Genomic DNA, 18,747 nt, shown 5'->3' with positions numbered 1-18,747 from the left:
ATATGAACCTGGATCATCATAATGATTCTACATGTTATAATATGAACCTGGATCATCATAATGATTCTACATGTTATAATATGAACCTGGATCATCATAATGATTCTACATGTTATAATATGAACCTGGATCATCATAATGATTCTACATGTTATAATATGAACCTGGATCATCATAATGATTCTACATGTTATAATATGAACCTGGATCATCATAATGATTCTACATGTTATAATATGAACCTGGATCATCATAATGTTATAATATGAACCTGGATCATCATAATGTTATAGTATGAACCTGGATCATCATAATGATTCTACATGTTATTGTATGAACCTGGATCATCATAATGATTCTACATGTTATAATATGCCATGGCCTCTAGTGGCCAAAGGTTAAACTATTGTTATGTTTATTCTATATTATGGTGTTGAGTCACTAGACTTTGACCAGAAATGATTGCATCCAAAGATCAACTGAACCTAGAACATAGATACAGAGCCACTTGTCATCAGGAAGGTGCTCTCTCAGCAGAACGGAAAATATCTCAATGATTTGAGTTCTGGTTGTGAATTCAGGCTACAAGGTAAGACTCTTCCCAGGGATTATTGTAAAGTGTGTAGAGACATTAAGTGTATGTTGTTATTTTACTAGTGAATGAAATTAAAACAATCAGATCGATCAGTCACTTTCACCTGGGACAGCTACGTGACAGTTCAATCGTACAAAATGGCGCTAACTGGGTGTTGACGATAGAATTCAGAAACATATTGTTCATATATCGTATTATAGGATTGGTATATCGTGGTTATTTTACAATTTTTAAAAATGTTAATGTGTCATCGTTCTAAATCATCTTTCAGAATATCAGAACGTGTTGTTTTCATAATTACCAGATCTCCTGCTTCCTGTGTAATTTGGGGTGAAACCACTGAACATACCTTTCTTAACATTGTTATTGTGAATTAAATGTAGTAATAGTATAATAATAGCATAATAATAGTATAATAATAGTATAATAATAGTATAATAATAGTATAATAATAGTATAATAATAGTATAGTAATAGTATAATAATAGTATAGTAATAGTATAGTAATAGTATAATAATAGTATAATAATAGTATAGTAATAGTATAATAATAGTATAATAATAGCATAATAATAGTATAATAATAGTATAATAATAGTATAATAATAGTATAATAATAGTATAATAATAGTATAATAATAGTATAATAATAGCATAATAATAGTATAATAATAGTATAATAATAGTATAATAATAGTATAATAATAGTATAATAATAGTATAGTAATAGTATAATAATAGTATAGTAATAGTATAGTAATAGTATAATAATAGTATAATAATAGTATAGTAATAGTATAATAATAGTATAGTAATAGCATACCTGTTGAACAAAGCAACACACTAGAATGAGTGAAATGATGAACAGAGAAAGTGAGATATTATTATCAATAGTTTCTCTACATGGAGAAGAGGAGAAACATATCAGTCACCACTACATGTTCATGTGATGCATTAAATCACCTGACTGTTTGGATGTGTCTGTCAGTAAATGTTTTATTTCTAAGAGATAATGAATAAAAGAGAACAATTTAACTTCAATAATTATTTGTCACTGTGTTAACCACAACCAACATGTTGGATCTCTGTTTAGGGGTCAGTGCTCTGAAATGAGTCTCTCTGGAGAGAGAGAGGAGGGGGGCCCTGCCTCTAAAATGAGTCTCTCTGGAGAACATGACACCAAAGCGAAGAGGTGAGATGACAATATTACTTAAGAACTTATATAGAGTTTATTTCTAAAACCTTATATCAACAACAACAAAAATGGCATGTTATTTTTCATCAGAAACGATTGCTTATGGGGAACCTTCATGTATCTGTAAAATATTGTTGTTCTAAGATTTTAATTCATTGATTTGTGGATGAATTTTTGTTTTGCAAAACACTATATTGCTGGAATGAAATGTGTGTATCCTGTATTTTTGACTGTTATATGTGGTTGTCTCACCAGCACACACACACGCACACACACACACCACAAACACACACACACACACACACACACACACACACACACACACACATCTTTGCCAGCACACACACACACACACACACACATACACACACACACACACACCTTTGCCAGCACACACACACACACACACATATTTGCCAGCATACACACACACACACACATCTATATAATTTTTGCATGACACAATAATATTTTTCCTACTCTTATTTATTGCCTAATATAATTATTAGGCAACAGGGGAATAACGGAGTTCGTTACAGTGTTGAGACACCAAAGTTTATTGTTCAATTTGCTTTTTTCTTTACGGTCAGGGACAGTATGAGTGTAGCCAGATCCTTCTCACTCGCTATCCTCGTTTCATTTTGTGGTTCACCGGATATGTCATCATCCTCGAGATGAGGGACAGACGAACAACCTGCTAGCTAGTCAAGTTAGTCGGTACAGCTAGGTAAGCTACTGTTGACTAACCCCATTCTGTACAAATTTGTGTAACCGCAAATTCAAAACGAGGCTGCACTGGAAACTAGTGTGACTGTGGCGACTGTGTTGGCATCAAAATCTGAGATGTTGAACAACGTTTCTATTCAAGCGTTGATTGACATGGTAATGGTTTGATAGTATTGATTTTGCTGGAAAGAGGATAAAGTGTGCTTTACAAGGGTATCCATATTACAGTTGACCTGGAAGTATTAGGTTTTTTGGGGGCAAAAAAAAAAGGTCAATTGTACGGAACAGCACGATGTACATAGTGCATTACTCACCACGAACTGCAAGAAGCTTTTTCCCTTTAATGAATCCGATGAGAAGGATATACTGCTTTCCCGGGAACAGGCCCAGATCTCCATCATTTGCGTGAAGAAAAGGGGCAGGACATAGCCCCCGCAGAAGTCCTCTTGCATTAGCAGTATGGAAAGGGACAGGACGTAGCCCCCGCAGAAGTTCTCTTGCATTAGCAGTATGGAATGGGACAGGACATAGCCACCGCAGAAGTTCTCTTGTATTAGCAGTATGGAAAGGGACAGGACATAGCCCCCACAGAAGTCCTCTTGTATTAGCAGTATGGAAAGGGACAGGACATAGCCCCCGCAGAAGTCCTCTTGTATTAGCAGTATGGAAAGGGACAGGACATAGCCCCCACAGAAGTTCTCTTGTATTAGCAGTATGGAAAGGGACAGAACATAGCCCCCACAGAAGTCCTCTTGTATTAGCAGTATGGAAAGGGACAGGACATAGCCCCCACAGAAGTTCTCTTGCATTAGCAGTATGGAAAGGGACAGAACATAGCCCCCACAGAAGTCCTCTTGTATTAGCAGTATGGAAAGGGACAGGACATAGCCCCCGCAGAAGTTCTCTTGCATTAGCAGTAAGAAAGGGACAGAACATAGCCCCCACAGAAGTTCTCTTGTATTAGCAGTATGGAAAGGGACAGGACATAGCCCCCACAGAAGTTCTCTTGTATTAGCAGTATGGAAAGGGACAGGACATAGCCCCCACAGAAGTCCTCTTGTATTAGCAGTATGGAAAGGGACAGGACATAGCCCCCACAGAAGTCCTCTTGTATTAGCAGTATGGAAAGGGACAGGACATAGCCCCCACAGAAGTTCTCTTGTATTAGCAGTATGGAAAGGGACAGAACATAGCCCCCACAGAAATCCTCTTGTATTAGCAGTATGGAAAGGGACAGGACATAGCCCCCACAGAAGTTCTCTTGTATTAGCAGTATGGAAAGGGACAGGACATAGCCCCCACAGCAGTCCTCTTGTATTAGCAGTATGGAAAGGGACAGGACATAGCCCCCACAGAAGTCCTCTTGTATTAGCAGTATGGAAAGGGACAGGACATAGCCCCCGCAGAAGTTCTCTTGTATTAGCAGTATGGAATGGGACAGGACATAGCCCCCACAGAAGTCCTCTTGCATTAGCAGTATGGAAAGGGACAGAACATAGCCCCCACAGAAGTTCTCTTGTGAGGGGGAGTGGTGGTGTAGCCAGGGAGAGAACTACACTAATCTTCTGAAATTTCATTCATGGTCTTATGCTTCCATCTATTGGAATTATTTAGCAACTGCAGTAGTACTGAATAATGGGTAATTCCTTACTAAAGTAGGAGTTACCCAGAATTGCAAAATGTTAAATTGTCTAATTCATTTTACCACTTACAAGCATGAAATAACCATGTATAACATAACAAACAATGAAACTGTCATAAACCAAAAACACCATACATTTAGTTCATTATATATATATATATATATATATATATATATATAAATGTTTATTTAGATAGGTGACACCACTGTAGACAAAGAAGAGCTCTCCAGTAGGTGTACCAAAACATTCAAGGATCATTATCTGAAAAGTGAGGTTTCAAGTTTATCATCTTCCAAAGCAGAATTGCTTTCCCATTGTTCCTCAACTGTAGTGTCTGATATAACATTTTCTAGCTCTGAGTTTCTACTTTAATCCAATGTAAAAAAAAACACCATTCATAATGTTGCTCCGTAAGAATGAATCTAGCCAGTCAGTAACATTTGACTGTATAAAACCGAGCAGTACTACATATTTCTCTGAAAGTGAGGCAGACGTAACATTTTGCAATAAAACATGATTATTTGTCTCTCTGAAATGAAACCATCAAGTGATAGATTTCAAACAAACACATGGCTGTCAATAAACAATCGCATGCCGTGATTAACTAGTAAAAAAAACATCACTTTTATCATTTCTTTAAACAATAACATCTAATTTACCAACTTTTATGAAAATGGATATATAGTGATTTGTAATGAAACTATTATTAGGTTTCCCCATCTGAGCTCAGAGTAGATGAGAGATGTAATGTTTGTCTCTGTGTTGAAGTCCAATCAAGCAGGAGAGACCAGCCTCCCCTGTGCCCAGCTGTCTGTCCATGAAGAGTGACTGGTCTATGGATAAATTGATAGACTTCAGAGAGGGAGATTATTCTCCTGAACAAAGGTAGGAAGAACTCATGGGTCATGGTCGGTGAGTTAAACAACACTGTCTCTAGTCATTTCTCCTCTCCCATATTCCCATTTATTCTTGTTGTTTTCAAAATCCATGGGCTTATGCTTTTTTCAATTTTCATAGTCCAAAAGCAATTTAAAAAAAAACACGACATTCCCTCCCTCCCTGTGTGTGTGTGTGTGTGTGTGTGTGCCCTCCCTGGTTGAGGAAATGTAATCTCATGTTTTGTCCACAGAACCCAACAGGAGACATCAGAGTCAGAGATTCACAGTGGTCAGTCTTCCCAGAGTCATCAAACAGACCTGGCCCCCATATTCAGTGTATGTGGTCCTGTTATGTACATATGTTTTTGTTTACCTCAAGTAAAGTTGATCTGTCAATCATTCATTAATGTGTTCATGAGAAAGTATTTATTATCTTGCTTAACTTATTTACTTTATTTATTTCAGGTGCTTGAAGAGAAAATTATGACATTTATGAAGAACGAGCTGAAGATGTTCAAGAGGATTCTTAGTCCAGAACTCCCAGAAGGCTTTGAGAGTCAGAAGCAGGATAAGGAAGTGGTGGAAGCTGAAGATGAGAAGCAGGAGAGCAGTGCCAGAGAGGGGGCTCTGAAGATCACACTGCACGTCCTGAGGAAAATGAACCAGAAGGAGCTTGCTGACACACTGGAGAAAAGTAAGAGCTGTCTACCTCAAGTTGAATGCTGTTTTATAACAAACATTTAAAAGCTGTAACTAAAGTACAGCTAAAGTAGTCGTGTAACACAATTATATTGTAGAAGCCTTAATACAACACTTAGTGACCTCATCAAGTAGCAGCAGCGATGTGTTGATTCATTTAGACAGGAGAGACAAGGAGAGACAGAGGAGAGACAGAGGAGAGACAGAGGAGAGACAGAGGAGAGACAGAGGAGAGACAGAGGAGAGACAGAGGAGAGACAGAGGAGAGACAGTGATAGATAGACAACATTAATGATACTGTCTGCAATATGAATAATAATAATATAATTAGTCACTCCAGTGTGTAATGCATTATGAAATAATTTACACATTTATACAGGCAGTGAAGAGAATAATGTATTATAATGTACACCTTATAACACAGTCCTACAGTATTAAATCAGACATAATATTAATATCCTCTGTGTTATTGCTTCATTCAGATGAGCTCGCTGTGATTTGCCAACGTGAACTCAAATCTAGTCTAAAGAAGAAGTTTCAATGTGTATTTGAGGGGATCGCTAAACAAGGAAACCCAACATTTCTCAGTAAGATCTACACAGAGCTCTACATCACAGAGGGTGGAACAGGAGAGGTCAATAAGGAACATGAGCTGAGACAGATTGAGACAACAACTAGGAAACAAGCAAGACCAGAGACTGCAATCAAATGTAACGACATCTTCAAACCCTTAAGTGGACAAGACAAACTGATCAGAACTGTGCTGACAAAGGGAGTCGCTGGCATTGGAAAAACAGTCTCTGTGCAGAAGTTCATTCTGGACTGGGCTGAAGGAAAAGCAAATCAGGATGTCAAATTTGTATTTTCATTCCCTTTTCGGGAGCTGAATTTGATGAAAGAGGACAAACACACTTTGATTGAACTTCTCAATCACTTCTCAATGGAAACCAAAGAATCAAGAATCTCCAACTATGACAAATACAAAGTTCTGTTCATCTTTGATGGTCTGGATGAGTGCCGAATGCCCCTAGACTTCCAGAAGAACAAGATCTGTTGTGACGTCACCAAGTCAACCTCAGTGGATGTTCTGCTGACAAATCTCATCAAGGGAAATCTGCTTCCCTCTGCTCTCCTCTGGATAACTACCCGACCTGCAGCAGCCAATCAGATCCCCCCTGAGTGTGTTGACCAGGTGACAGAGGTACGAGGGTTCAATGACCCACAGAAGGAGGAGTACTTCAGGAGAAGATTCAGTGATGAGGACCTGGCCGGCAGAATCATCTCACACATAAAGACATCAAGGAGCCTCCACATCATGTGCCACATTCCAGTCTTTTGTTGGATTTCTGCAATAGTACTTGAACCAATGCTGAAACATAAGAGAGAAGAGATGCCCAAGACTCTGACTGAGATGTACACACACCTTGTGGTGTTTCATACCAAACAGAAGAATGAAAAGTATCTTGGGAAAGAAGAGAGCATTCTGTCACTGGGAAAACTGGCTTTTCAACAGCTTGTGAATGGCAATCTGATTTTCTATGAAGAAGACCTAAAAGAGTCTGGCATTGATGTCAATGAAGCCTCAGTGTACTCAGGATTGTGCACACAGATCTTTAAAGAGGAATATGGGCTGTACCAGGACAAGGTGTACTGCTTCGTGCATCTGAGCATTCAGGAGTTTCTGGCTGCTGTATATGTGTTCCTTTCATTCAGCAACAACAATGAAAATCTAATGGCCGAACCTCAAACAACATCCAGCAACGATTGTCTACTGAAGCCAGAAGTTACTTTCTACAAGAGTGCTGTGGATAAAGCCTTACAAAGTGAGACGGGAAACCTGGACCTTTTCCTCCGCTTCCTTCTGGGCCTCTCACTGGAGTCCAATCAGAAGCACTTACAAGGTCTACTGACAACGAAAGGAAGCAGTTCACAGAGCCATGAAGAAACAGTCAAGTACATCAAGGAGAAGATCAGTGAGAATCCCTCTCCAGAGAGGTGCATCAATCTGTTCCACTGTCTGAATGAACTGAATGACCATTCTCTAGTGGAGGAGATCCAACGCTACCTGAGATCAGGAAGTGTCTCCAGTGATGAACTCTTACCTGCACAGTGGTCAGCTCTGGTCTTTGTGTTGCTGACTTCAGAAAAGGAGCTGGATGTGTTTGACCTGAAGAAATACTCCAGATCAGAGGAAGGTCTTCTGAGGCTGCTGCCAGTGGTCAAAGCCTCCAGAGCTGCTCTGTAAGTACATAAAATTACTTTTAAGTACTAATCATCAGGAAGAAATATTCACTTTATTCAGAAAAATATATTGAATCAATGCATTGGTGTTCATATTGTATAACAATACGACAATACAATTCAGGGAGACGGAAGGTAAATCTATATGTTGTTTGGTAGAATAAACCAAATGCATCTGTCATTGTCCTTCTACACTGCTGGTTTTAAATTAACATTGTTTTTGTGAAATCGTGATCTCTTTGTCAGGCTGTCAGGCTGTGGAGTCACAGAAGAAGGCTGTGCTTCTCTGGTCTCAGCTCTGAAGTCAAACCCCTCACACCTGAGACAGCTGGATCTGAGGAACAATGACCTGAAGGATTCAGGAGTGAAGCTGCTCTCTGCTGGACTGGGGAATCCCCACTGTAAACTGGAGACTCTGAGGTCAGTATTCCTGTAGTTGGTCAACAAGTGACAACTGTTCACCAGATCCACATGTGTTTACCAGACACATAGTCCACATCATATGTGTTTACCAGGTACACATAGTCCACATCATATGTGTTTACCAGACACATAGTCCACATCATATGTGTTTACCAGACACATAGTCCACATCATATGTGTTTACCAGACGCACATAGTCCACATCATATGTGTTTACCAGACACATAGTCCACATCATATGTGTTTACCAGACACTTAGTCCACATCATATGTGTTTACCAGACACTTAGTCCACATCATATGTGTTTACCAGACACATAGTCCACATCATGTGTTTACCAGACACGTAGTCCACATCATGTGTTTACCAGACACATAGTCCACATCATATGTGTTTACCAGACACATAGTCCACATCATATGTGTTTACCAGGCACACATAGTCCACATCATATGTGTTTACCAGACGCACATAGTCCACATCATATGTGTTTACCAGACACACATAGTCCACATCATATGTGTTTACCAGACACTTAGTCCACATCATATGTGTTTACCAGACACATAGTCCACATCATATGTGTTTACCAGACACTTAGTCCACATCATATGTGTTTACCAGACACTTAGTCCACATCATATGTGTTTACCAGACACTTAGTCCACATCATATGTGTTTACCAGACACTTAGTCCACATCATATGTGTTTACCAGACACACATAGTCCACACCATATGTGTTTGGACAGTCAATCTTACAGTTTTAAATGAGTCTCTCTGCTCCAGTATTTAGGATTGGATATATTATGTTTTATGTTAGGTGACAGTACAGAATGTCACCTTTATTTTTAAGGTACTCATAAAAATCTGTTTTAGCTTTTAGAAATGAAAGCACTTCATGGACCTAGTTCTCCCATTTGAATAAGTACTACAAGTTTATTTTTTTAAAGCTAACATCAGAGGTGAAGGTCTGGCCAGTCAACTCAGATATTTGTAAAATACATTTCTCTCTCTTCAAGCAATGTTATGATAATTTCTAATAATGATACATTCATTCATTTATGAATAGATATGGCAGGTTTCAGGACACTGATGTGTCTGAATATGTTGAAAAATAGATACTGCCACTATTTTCACTACCAAATAATAGCAGTGTGGTTTAAATATGATTTGACTCTTTGCAGGCTGTCAGGCTGTGGAGTCACAGAGGAAGGGTGTTCTTCTCTGGTCTCAGCTCTGAAGTCAAACCCCTCACACCCGAGAGAGCTGGATCTGAGTAACAATGACCTGAAGGATTCAGGAGTGAAGCTGCTCTCTGCTGGACTGGGGAATCCCCACTGTAAACTGGAGACTCTGAGGTCAGTATTCCTGTAGTTGGTCAACAAGTGATAACTGTTCACTAGATCCACATGTGTTTATCAGGCACACATAGTCCACATCATATGTGTTTACCAGGCACACATAGTCCACATCATATGTGTGTTTACAGTGAAGTTTACAGTTTTAAATTTGGCGCTATGCTCCAGCATTTTGGATTTGAGATCAAATGTTTCATATTAGATGACAGTACAGAATTTCACCTTTAATTAGAGATTAATGGTGAGAGGTTAGAATGTCTTGTTGTAGCCTCTGTAACTCTCTCACTCGTTATTATTAATGATTAATTCATGATCTTTCTCAAGTCACAGGTTTGATGTAGTCATTGCGTTAAAGAATATGGGACCAAATGCAATTATTTTGACTACTTGAATACACTATAAGTGAATTGGTCAGAATAGTTATGGCTTCTCCAAATGGAGGGACTAGATACATAAGGGCTTTCAATTCTAAACGGTGAAACAGATATGTATGAAAATACCCTCAAATTAAAGGTGACACTATATACTGTCACCTTAGATGAAACATTAGACCTCAAATCCAAAATGTTGGAGTACAGATCCACATTTAAAATGTTATCTTCACTGTCAAAATAGATATGTACTGAGTGTACAGTCCACACCAATCTAAATCTGATACCTCACTGTTTGTCTTTTAACTGATACTGCTTTTTAAACTGGTCTGGTCAGTCTACTCAAATATGTGAATGTGAGGAATTTTATGAATAATGACTAAACAATATTTACATTTAAATAGAACTATAACTAATTAAACTCTACCCTGTTTTACAATATCTGATGAATAATGTTAGTTCCTAAGAAAGAGGTTATGTAGCATGGATAAGGGGTAATTGGAAATGATAACCATGTGGAAGGAGGAATGTATGTGTGTGTCTAAAGTAAGCAAAGAGGGTCATTAACCTATGTTTGAACCGACTCAGCTATAACTCGATCAATGGCGATCAAATAAGACAGCGAGAGCCCCTCCAGGTTTTCCTTATCTGGAACTGTCTGCTAAGTGGTAATAAACTATGTTGAGACTTCAGGAGTTAATCCAGATATAGTGTGTGTCAGGTATGTGCGCTAGTGAGTTGGAATTAACTTTTGAACCTGCTTTGTCCTGGTCGAGAGGAGGAGATACATTTTATAACCTATGACGTCATATTTGATAAGCTGATGTACATGGTTCTATGTGCAGCGCTCTCGAGAATAAATACTTTTGGCTAATTTTGATAGACTGGTCTCTGTCTATTTTATGCAAATGACGATCTTACAAATTCTTAGAAACAGACAGAGTGATTTAAATTGAATTGGTTAATGAATATATATAGGAATTGTTAAATTCCTTTGACAGTGAACTACACATTTGTCTCTCTTCAAGCAATATTATGATCATTTCTAATGATGATACATTCATTTCTGAATAGATATGTCAGGTTTCAGGACACTGTTATCTGAATGTGTTGAAAAAAATATGCTGCCACTATTCTCACCACCAAAGAAAATCACTGCGGTTTTAATATGATTTGACTCTTTGCAGGCTGTCTAGTCACAGAGGAAGGCTGTGCTTCTCTGGTCTCAGCTCTGAGGTCAAACCCCTCACACCTGAGAGAGCTGGATCTGAGTAACAATGACCTGAAGGATTCAGGAGTGAAGCTGCTCTCTGCTGGACTGGGGAATCCCCACTGTAAACTGGAGACTCTGAGGTCAGTGTTACTGTATTTGGTCAACAAGAGGGGGATCTCAAGCTGATCCTAACTGTTATAGACCAATTTCTATTTTGCCCTGTTAATCAAAACTGTTGGAAATACTTGTCAATAATCAACTCACTGGCTTTCTTGATGTCTATAGTATTCTCTCTGGAATGCAATCTAGTTTCTACTCAGGTTATGGATTTGTTATTACAACCTTCCTTAAAGGTCCTCAATGATGTCACCATTGCCCTTGATTAATAGCAATGTTATTGTCTTGGCCAAAGCTTTTGATAAGGTAGACCATTCCATTCTTGAGGGCCGTCTGAGTATTGGTGTCTCTGAGGGGTCTTTGGCCTGGTTTGCTAACTACATCTCTCAGAGTGCAGTGTATAAAGTCAGAAAGAGGCTTGATCCTAGACCCCACGTTCTTCTCAATTTACATCAACAACATAGCTCAGGCAGTAGGAAGCTCTCTCATCCATGTATATGCTCTATATACAGTCTTATACTCAGCTGGCCCCTCACCGGATTTTGTGTTAAACGCTCTACAACAATGCTTTCTTAGTGTTTAACAAGCTTTCTCTGTCCATAACGTTGTTCTGAACACCTCATGTGGTTTGGTAAGAAGAATGCCCCTCTCCCCACAGGTGTAATTACTACCTCTGAGGATTTAGAGCTTGAGGTAGTCACCTCATGTGGTTTGGTCAGAAGAATGCCCCTCTCCCCACAGGTGTAATTACTACCTCTGAGGATTTAGAGCTTGAGGTAGTCACCTCATGTGGTTTGGTCAGAAGAATGCCCCTCTCCCCACAGGTGTAATTACTACCTCTGAGGATTCAGAGCTTGAGGTAGTCACCTCATGTGGTTTGGTCAGAAGAATGCCCCTCTCCCCACAGGTGTAATTACTACTTCTGAGGATTCAGAGCTTGAGGTAGTCACCTCATACAAGTACTTGGGAGTATGGCTAGACAGTAAACTGTCCTCTCAGCACATATCAAAGCTGCATGCTAAAGTTAAATCTAGACCAATAATGTTTTTTACCATGTTTTGTGCTGCTACCATGTTGTGCTGCTGCCATGTTGTGCTGCTGCCATGGTGTGCTGCTGCCATGGTGTGTTGCTACTATGTTGTTGTCATGTTGTGTTGCTACCATGCTGTGTTGTCATGTGTTGCTGCCTTGCTATGTTGTTGTCTTAGGTCTCTCTTTATGTAGTGTTGCGGTGTCTCTCTTGTCGTGATGTGTGTTTTGTCCTATATTTATATTTATATTTAATCCCAGCCCCCGTCCCCACAGGAGGCCTTTTGCCTTTTGGTAGGCCGTCATTGTAAATACGATTTTGTTCTTAATAACTGACTAGTCTTGTTAACCTTTTGCGTGTAGGGGGCAGTATTTTCGTTTTTGGCTGAAAAACATACCCATTTGAAACTGCCTATTGCTCAGCCCCAGTGTTGCGGTGTCTCCCTTTTCCTGATGTATGTTTGTCTTATATACACATATATATATATATATATATATATATATATATATATATATATATATATATATATATATATATATATATATATATATATACAGTGCCTTGCGAAAGTATTCGGCCCCCTTGAACTTTGCAACCTTTTGCCACATTTCAGGCTTCAAACATAAAGATATAAAACTGTATTTTTTTGTGAAGAATCAACAACAAGTGGGACACAATCATGAAGTGGAACGACATTTATTGGATATTTCAAACTTTTTTAACAAATCAAAAACTTAAAAATTGGCCGTGCAAAGTTATTCAGCCCCCTTAAGTTAATACCTTTTGCTGCGATTACAGCTGTAAGTCGCTTGGGGTATGTCTCTATCAGTTTTGCACATCGAGAGACATTTTTTCCCATTCCTCCTTGCAAAACAGCTCGAGCTCAGTGAGGTTGGATGGAGAGCATTTGTGAACAGCAGTTTTCAGTTCATTCCACAGATTCTCGATTGGATTCAGGTCTGGACTTTGACTTGGCCATTCTAACACCTGGATATGTTTATTTTTGAACCATTCCATTGTAGATTTTGCTTTATGTTTTGGATCATTGTCTTGTTGGAAGACAAATCTCCGTCCCAGTCTCAGGTCTTTTGCAGACTCCATCAGGTTTTCTTCCAGAATGGTCCTGTATTTGGCTCCATCCATCTTCCCATCAATTTTAACCATCTTCCCTGTCCCTGCTGAAGAAAAGCAGGCCCAAACCATGATGCTGTCACCACCATGTTTGACAGTGGGGATGGTGTGTTCAGCTGTGTTGCTTTTACGCCAAACATAACGTTTTGCATTGTTGCCAAAAAGTTCAATTTTGGTTTCATCTGACCAGAGCACCTTCTTCCACATGTTTGGTGTGTCTCCCAGGTGGCTTGTGGCAAACTTTAAAAGACACTTTTTATGGATATCTTTAAGAAATGGCTTTCTTCTTGCCATTCTTCCATAAAGGCCAGATTTGTGCAATATATGACTGATTGTTGTTCTATGGACAGAGTCTCCCACCTCAGCTGTAGATCTTTGCCGTTCATCCAGAGTGATCATGGGCCTCTTGGCTGCATCTCTGATCAGTCTTCTCCTTGTATGAGCTGAAAGTTTAGAGGGACGGCCAGGTCTTGGTAGATTTGCAGTGGTCTGATACTCCTTCCATTTCAATATTATCGCTTGCACAGTGCTCCTTGGGATGTTTAAAGCTTGGGAAATCTTTTTGCATCCAATCCGGCTTTAAACTTCTTCACAACAGTATCTCGGACCTGCCTGGTGTGTTCCTTGTTCTTCATGATGCTCTCTGCACTTTTGACGGACCTCTGAGACTATCACAGTGCAGGTGCATTTATATGGAGACTTGATTACACACAGGTGGATTGTATTTATCATCATTAGTCATTTAGGTCAACATTGGATCATTCAGAGATCCTCACTGAACTTCTGGAGAGAGTTTGCTGCACTGAAAGTAAAGGGGCTGAATGATTTTGCACGCCCAATTTTTCAGTTTTTGATTTGTTAAAAAAGTTTGAAATATCCAATAAATGTCGTTCCACTTCATGATTGTGTCCCACTTATTGTTGATTCTTCACAAAAAAATACAGTTTTATATCTTTATGTTTGAAGCCTGAAATGTGGCAAAAGGTCGCAAAGTTCAAGGGGGCCGAATACTTTCACAAGGCACTGTGTATATATATATATATATATATATATTGTTTTTAATTTAAAAAATAAATAATAATAATAATCCCAGCCCTCGCCCCCTCAGGAGGCCTTTTGCCTTTTGGTAGGCCGTCGTTGTAAATAAGAGTTGGTTCTTAACTGATTTGCCGAGTTAAATAAAAGTGAGAACTGTTCACCAGATCCACGTGTTTACCTGGCACACATAGTCCACAGCATATATGTTTGCTGCAAAATGCCCCAGCATTTTGGATTTGAGATCAAATGTTTCATTTTAGGCAACAGTATATAATGTCACCTTTTATTTGAGGATATGTCATACTGTGTTACTGTTTAGAAGAGAAAGCACTTTGTGTCTAGTTTCCCATTTGAAAAATGTAATAATTTGGACCCACAGTGATCACATCAGGCCTGTGACTCTACACACTTGTTGGATGCATTCGCGGTTTGCTTTGGTTGTGTTATGGATTGTTTTTCAAATGGAAACTAAATGGTGAATAATGTCCTGTCATTTTGGAGTCACTTCACTTGTATTGTCAGTAAGAGTAGATGATGTTTCTGAACACTTCTACATTCATGTGGATGCTACTATGATTACAGTGGGTAGCAGTACAGTGGGTTAACTGCCTGTTCAGGGGCAGAACGACAGATTTGTACCTTGTCAGCTTGGGGATTTGAATTTGCAACCTTTCGGTTACTAGTCCAACACTCTAACCACTAGGCTACCCTGCCGCCCCAAGTGGTAATGGTGAGGGGTTAGCATGTTTTGTTGTAGCCTCTGTTAGTGGTAATGGTGAGGGGTTAGCATGTTTTGTTGTAGCCTCTGTTAGTGGTAATGGTGAGGGGTTAGCATGTTTTGTTGTAGCCTCTGTTAGTGGTAATGGTGAGGGGTTAGCATGTTTTGTTGTAGCCTCTGTTAGTGGTTATGGTGAGAGGTTAGCATGTTTTGTTGTAGCCTCTGTTAGTGGTAATGGTGAGGGGTTAGCATGTTTTGTTGTAGCCTCTGTAACTTTCTTATTCATCATTTCTCATGACTGATTCATGATTTGTATTAATCAGGGAATCATCATGATTCATTTAGTAGTGTTTAGAAACCTGTTATCTACTCACTTAGACAGAAGATTAATCCAGTCACCATCCACCATGTAGTTACTATTGGGCAAAACACAACCCCAAACACAACCTCAAACACAACCCCAAACACAACCTCAAACACAACCTCAAACACAACGAGTTTAAATACTAACCGTTTTACAACTTTAATACATGAAGTAAATTGGTCAGAAAATATCACTTCTTCAAATAGGGGGATTAGATACATAACTTCTTCAAATAGGGGGATTAGATACATAACTTCTTCAAATAGGGGGATTAGATACATAACTTCTTCAAATAGGGGGATTAGATACATAACTTCTTCAAATAGGGGGATTAGATACATAACTTCTTCAAATAGGGGGATTAGATACATAACTTCTTCAAATAGGGGGATTAGATACATAACTTCTTCAACTAGGGGGATTAGTAATATGATATGATTTTAATCTTTGCAGGCTGTCAGGCTGTCTAGTCACAGAGGAAGGCTGTGCTTCTCTGGTCTCAGCTCTGAGGTCAAACCCCTCACACCTGAGAGAACTGGACCTGAGCTACAATCACCCAGGAGACTCAGGAGTCAGACTGCTCTCTGCTAGACTGAAGGATCCACACTGCAGACTGGAGAAACTCAAGTATGTAGAGGGTTTATGTCAATGTTCATATCAGACACGTTTGATTTAACAGGCTGGTTAAAACAAACATTCTTACCACCACTTGGACAAAGTGTGTGAGTGAGAGAGTGAGAGAGTGAGAGAGTGAGTGAGTGAGTGAGTGAGTGAGTGAGTTCACGTGTATCCCTCAATGACTGTCTGTTCTTCTGCTTACCGCTACAGTGTGGAACATGGTGGAGAGTACACAATGAAACCTGGGCCTAGAAAATGTGAGTGTTGACTGCTGTGAAGAATTTGACTAAGAATAAGTCTGAATTCAAGTTAAGTCAAAGACCACCATCATTAATTACTTGGACATATTAAATATCAGCTGTAGTTCTACATAAGCAGAAATCAGGGACACCAAAGTTTAGAAAGAGTTGCTTTGACAGTGTGTGTGTCTGTGTATGTTTGTAGCATGTTTGTGTTACATCAGAAATGTGTGAGTGTTCATGCATGCATCCTGGGGTGTGTGTGTGTGTGTGTGTGTGTGTGTGTGTGTGTAATTAATGGGTATAAGTGTTTTATATTATGGGTATATATTAATGGGTATAAGTGTTTTATATTATGGGTATATATTAATGGGTATAAGTGTTTTATATTATGGGTATATATTAATGGGTATAAGTGTTTTATATTATGGGTATATATTAATGGGTATAAGTGTTTTATATTATGGGTATATATTAATGGGTATAAGTGTTTTATATTATATATATATACTGTTTTATATACAGTATAACAGTTGATCAATCAAAAGTCTCAAGTTACCTTAACATCTCCTTTTGATACCTAGAAACATCTACATTAAATTAATTAGTGAAAGGTGAGTTAACATTCTAATGTGGCCTCCCAGGTGGCACAGCTGGCGCTGCAGTACAGCGCCCTTAACCACTGTGCCATCAGAGACTCTGGGTTCGCGCCCAGGCTCTGCAGTAACCGGCCGCGACCGGGAGGTCCATGGGGCGACGCACAATTGACCTAGCGTTGTCCGGGTTAGGGAGGGTTTGGCCGGTAGGGATGTCCTTGTCTCATCGTGCACCAGCGACTCCTGTGGCGAGCCGGGCGCATTGTGCGCCAGCCAAGGTTGCCAGGTGCACGGTGTTTCCTCCGACACATTGGTGCGGCTGGCTTCCGGGTTGGATGCGCGCTGTGTTAAGAAGCAGTGGGGCTAGGTTGGGTTGTGTAACGGAGGACGCATGACATTCAACCTTCGTCTCTCCCGAGCACGTACGGGAGTTGTAGCGATGAGACAAGATAGTAGCTACTAAACAATTTATACCACGAAATTGGAGAGAAAAAGGGGTAAAAAAAAACATTCTAATGTGAATGGTGATGATTTCTAATATTTTGTCTGGTTTCATCCATCAGATGTCTGTGATCTCACACTGGACCCAAACACAGTAAACAGTCTCCTCTCTCTGTCTGAGGAGAACAGAAAGGTGACATGTGGGAGACAGAAGCAGCCGTATCCTGATCACCCAGAGAGATTTGAGGTCTGTAGACAGGTGCTGTGTAGAGAGGGTCTGACTGGGCGCTGTTACTGGGAGGTAGAGAGGAGTGGGGGATGGCCGGTTATAGGAGTGACATATAAAGGAATCAACAGGAGAGGAGAGGGTAAGGACTGTGGACTCGGATGGAATGACAAGTCCTGGAGTCTGTTCTGCTCTGACAACAGTTACACTGCCAGGCACAATTGTAATACCACTCTCATAGACGTCCCTTCCTCCAGCTCCCACAGAGTAGGAGTGTATCTGGACTGGCCAGCCGGCACTCTGTCCTTCTACAGAGTCTCCTCTGACACACTGACCCACCTGAACACATTCTACACCACATTCACTGAGCCACTCTATCCAGGGTTTTGGGTTTATGATGACTCTTCAGTGTCCCTAATCAAACACAACACAATATTTTAATAAAATAAGAATATAAATAACTGTGTCACACACACTAGACACTGACACAAAAACACACACACACACACACACACACTTTACAGACACACATACACATACTGGACACACACACACTGGACACTGACACAAAAACACACACACACACACACACACACTGGCCTGAGAACTCACCAGATATGTCAGCCGTTGAGCATGTTTGGGATGCTCTGGATCGACGTGTACGACAGCGTGTTCCAGGTCCTGACAACATCCAGCAACTTTGCACAGCCATTGAAGAGGAGTGGGACAACATTCCACAGGCCACAATCTACAGCCTGATCGACTCTATGTAAAGGAGATGTGTCGCAATGCATGAGGCAAATGATGATCACACCAGATACTGACTGGTTTTCTGATCCACAATCCTACTTTTATACTAAGGTATCTGTGACCAATAGATGCAT

The 18,747-nt window shown here is 39.8% G+C and overlaps 1 protein-coding gene across 1 annotated transcript; it reads left to right on the top strand.

Annotated features, from left to right (window-relative positions):
- The first annotated feature begins 463 nt into the window (after positions 1–463).
- On the top strand, positions 464–18,375 carry LOC110539067 (NLR family CARD domain-containing protein 3-like). The gene is made up of 11 exons (XM_036942477.1): positions 464–589; positions 1,689–1,787; positions 4,928–5,044; positions 5,289–5,373; positions 5,503–5,731; positions 6,219–7,977; positions 8,224–8,397; positions 9,588–9,761; positions 16,197–16,370; positions 16,572–16,618; positions 17,760–18,375. Exons 2-11 carry the CDS (start codon positions 1,705–1,707, stop codon positions 18,302–18,304), a joined length of 3,387 nt encoding a protein of 1,128 aa, XP_036798372.1. The 5' UTR covers positions 464–589; positions 1,689–1,704; the 3' UTR covers positions 18,305–18,375.
- Positions 18,376–18,747: the final 372 nt, after the last annotated feature.

This window comes from Oncorhynchus mykiss, chromosome 13 (assembly GCF_013265735.2).
Source record: "Oncorhynchus mykiss isolate Arlee chromosome 13, USDA_OmykA_1.1, whole genome shotgun sequence".
Taxonomy (NCBI): Eukaryota; Metazoa; Chordata; class Actinopteri; order Salmoniformes; family Salmonidae; genus Oncorhynchus; species Oncorhynchus mykiss.
Note: the sequence above shows the minus strand (reverse complement) of the source record. Positions and strands in the feature narration are given on the sequence as shown.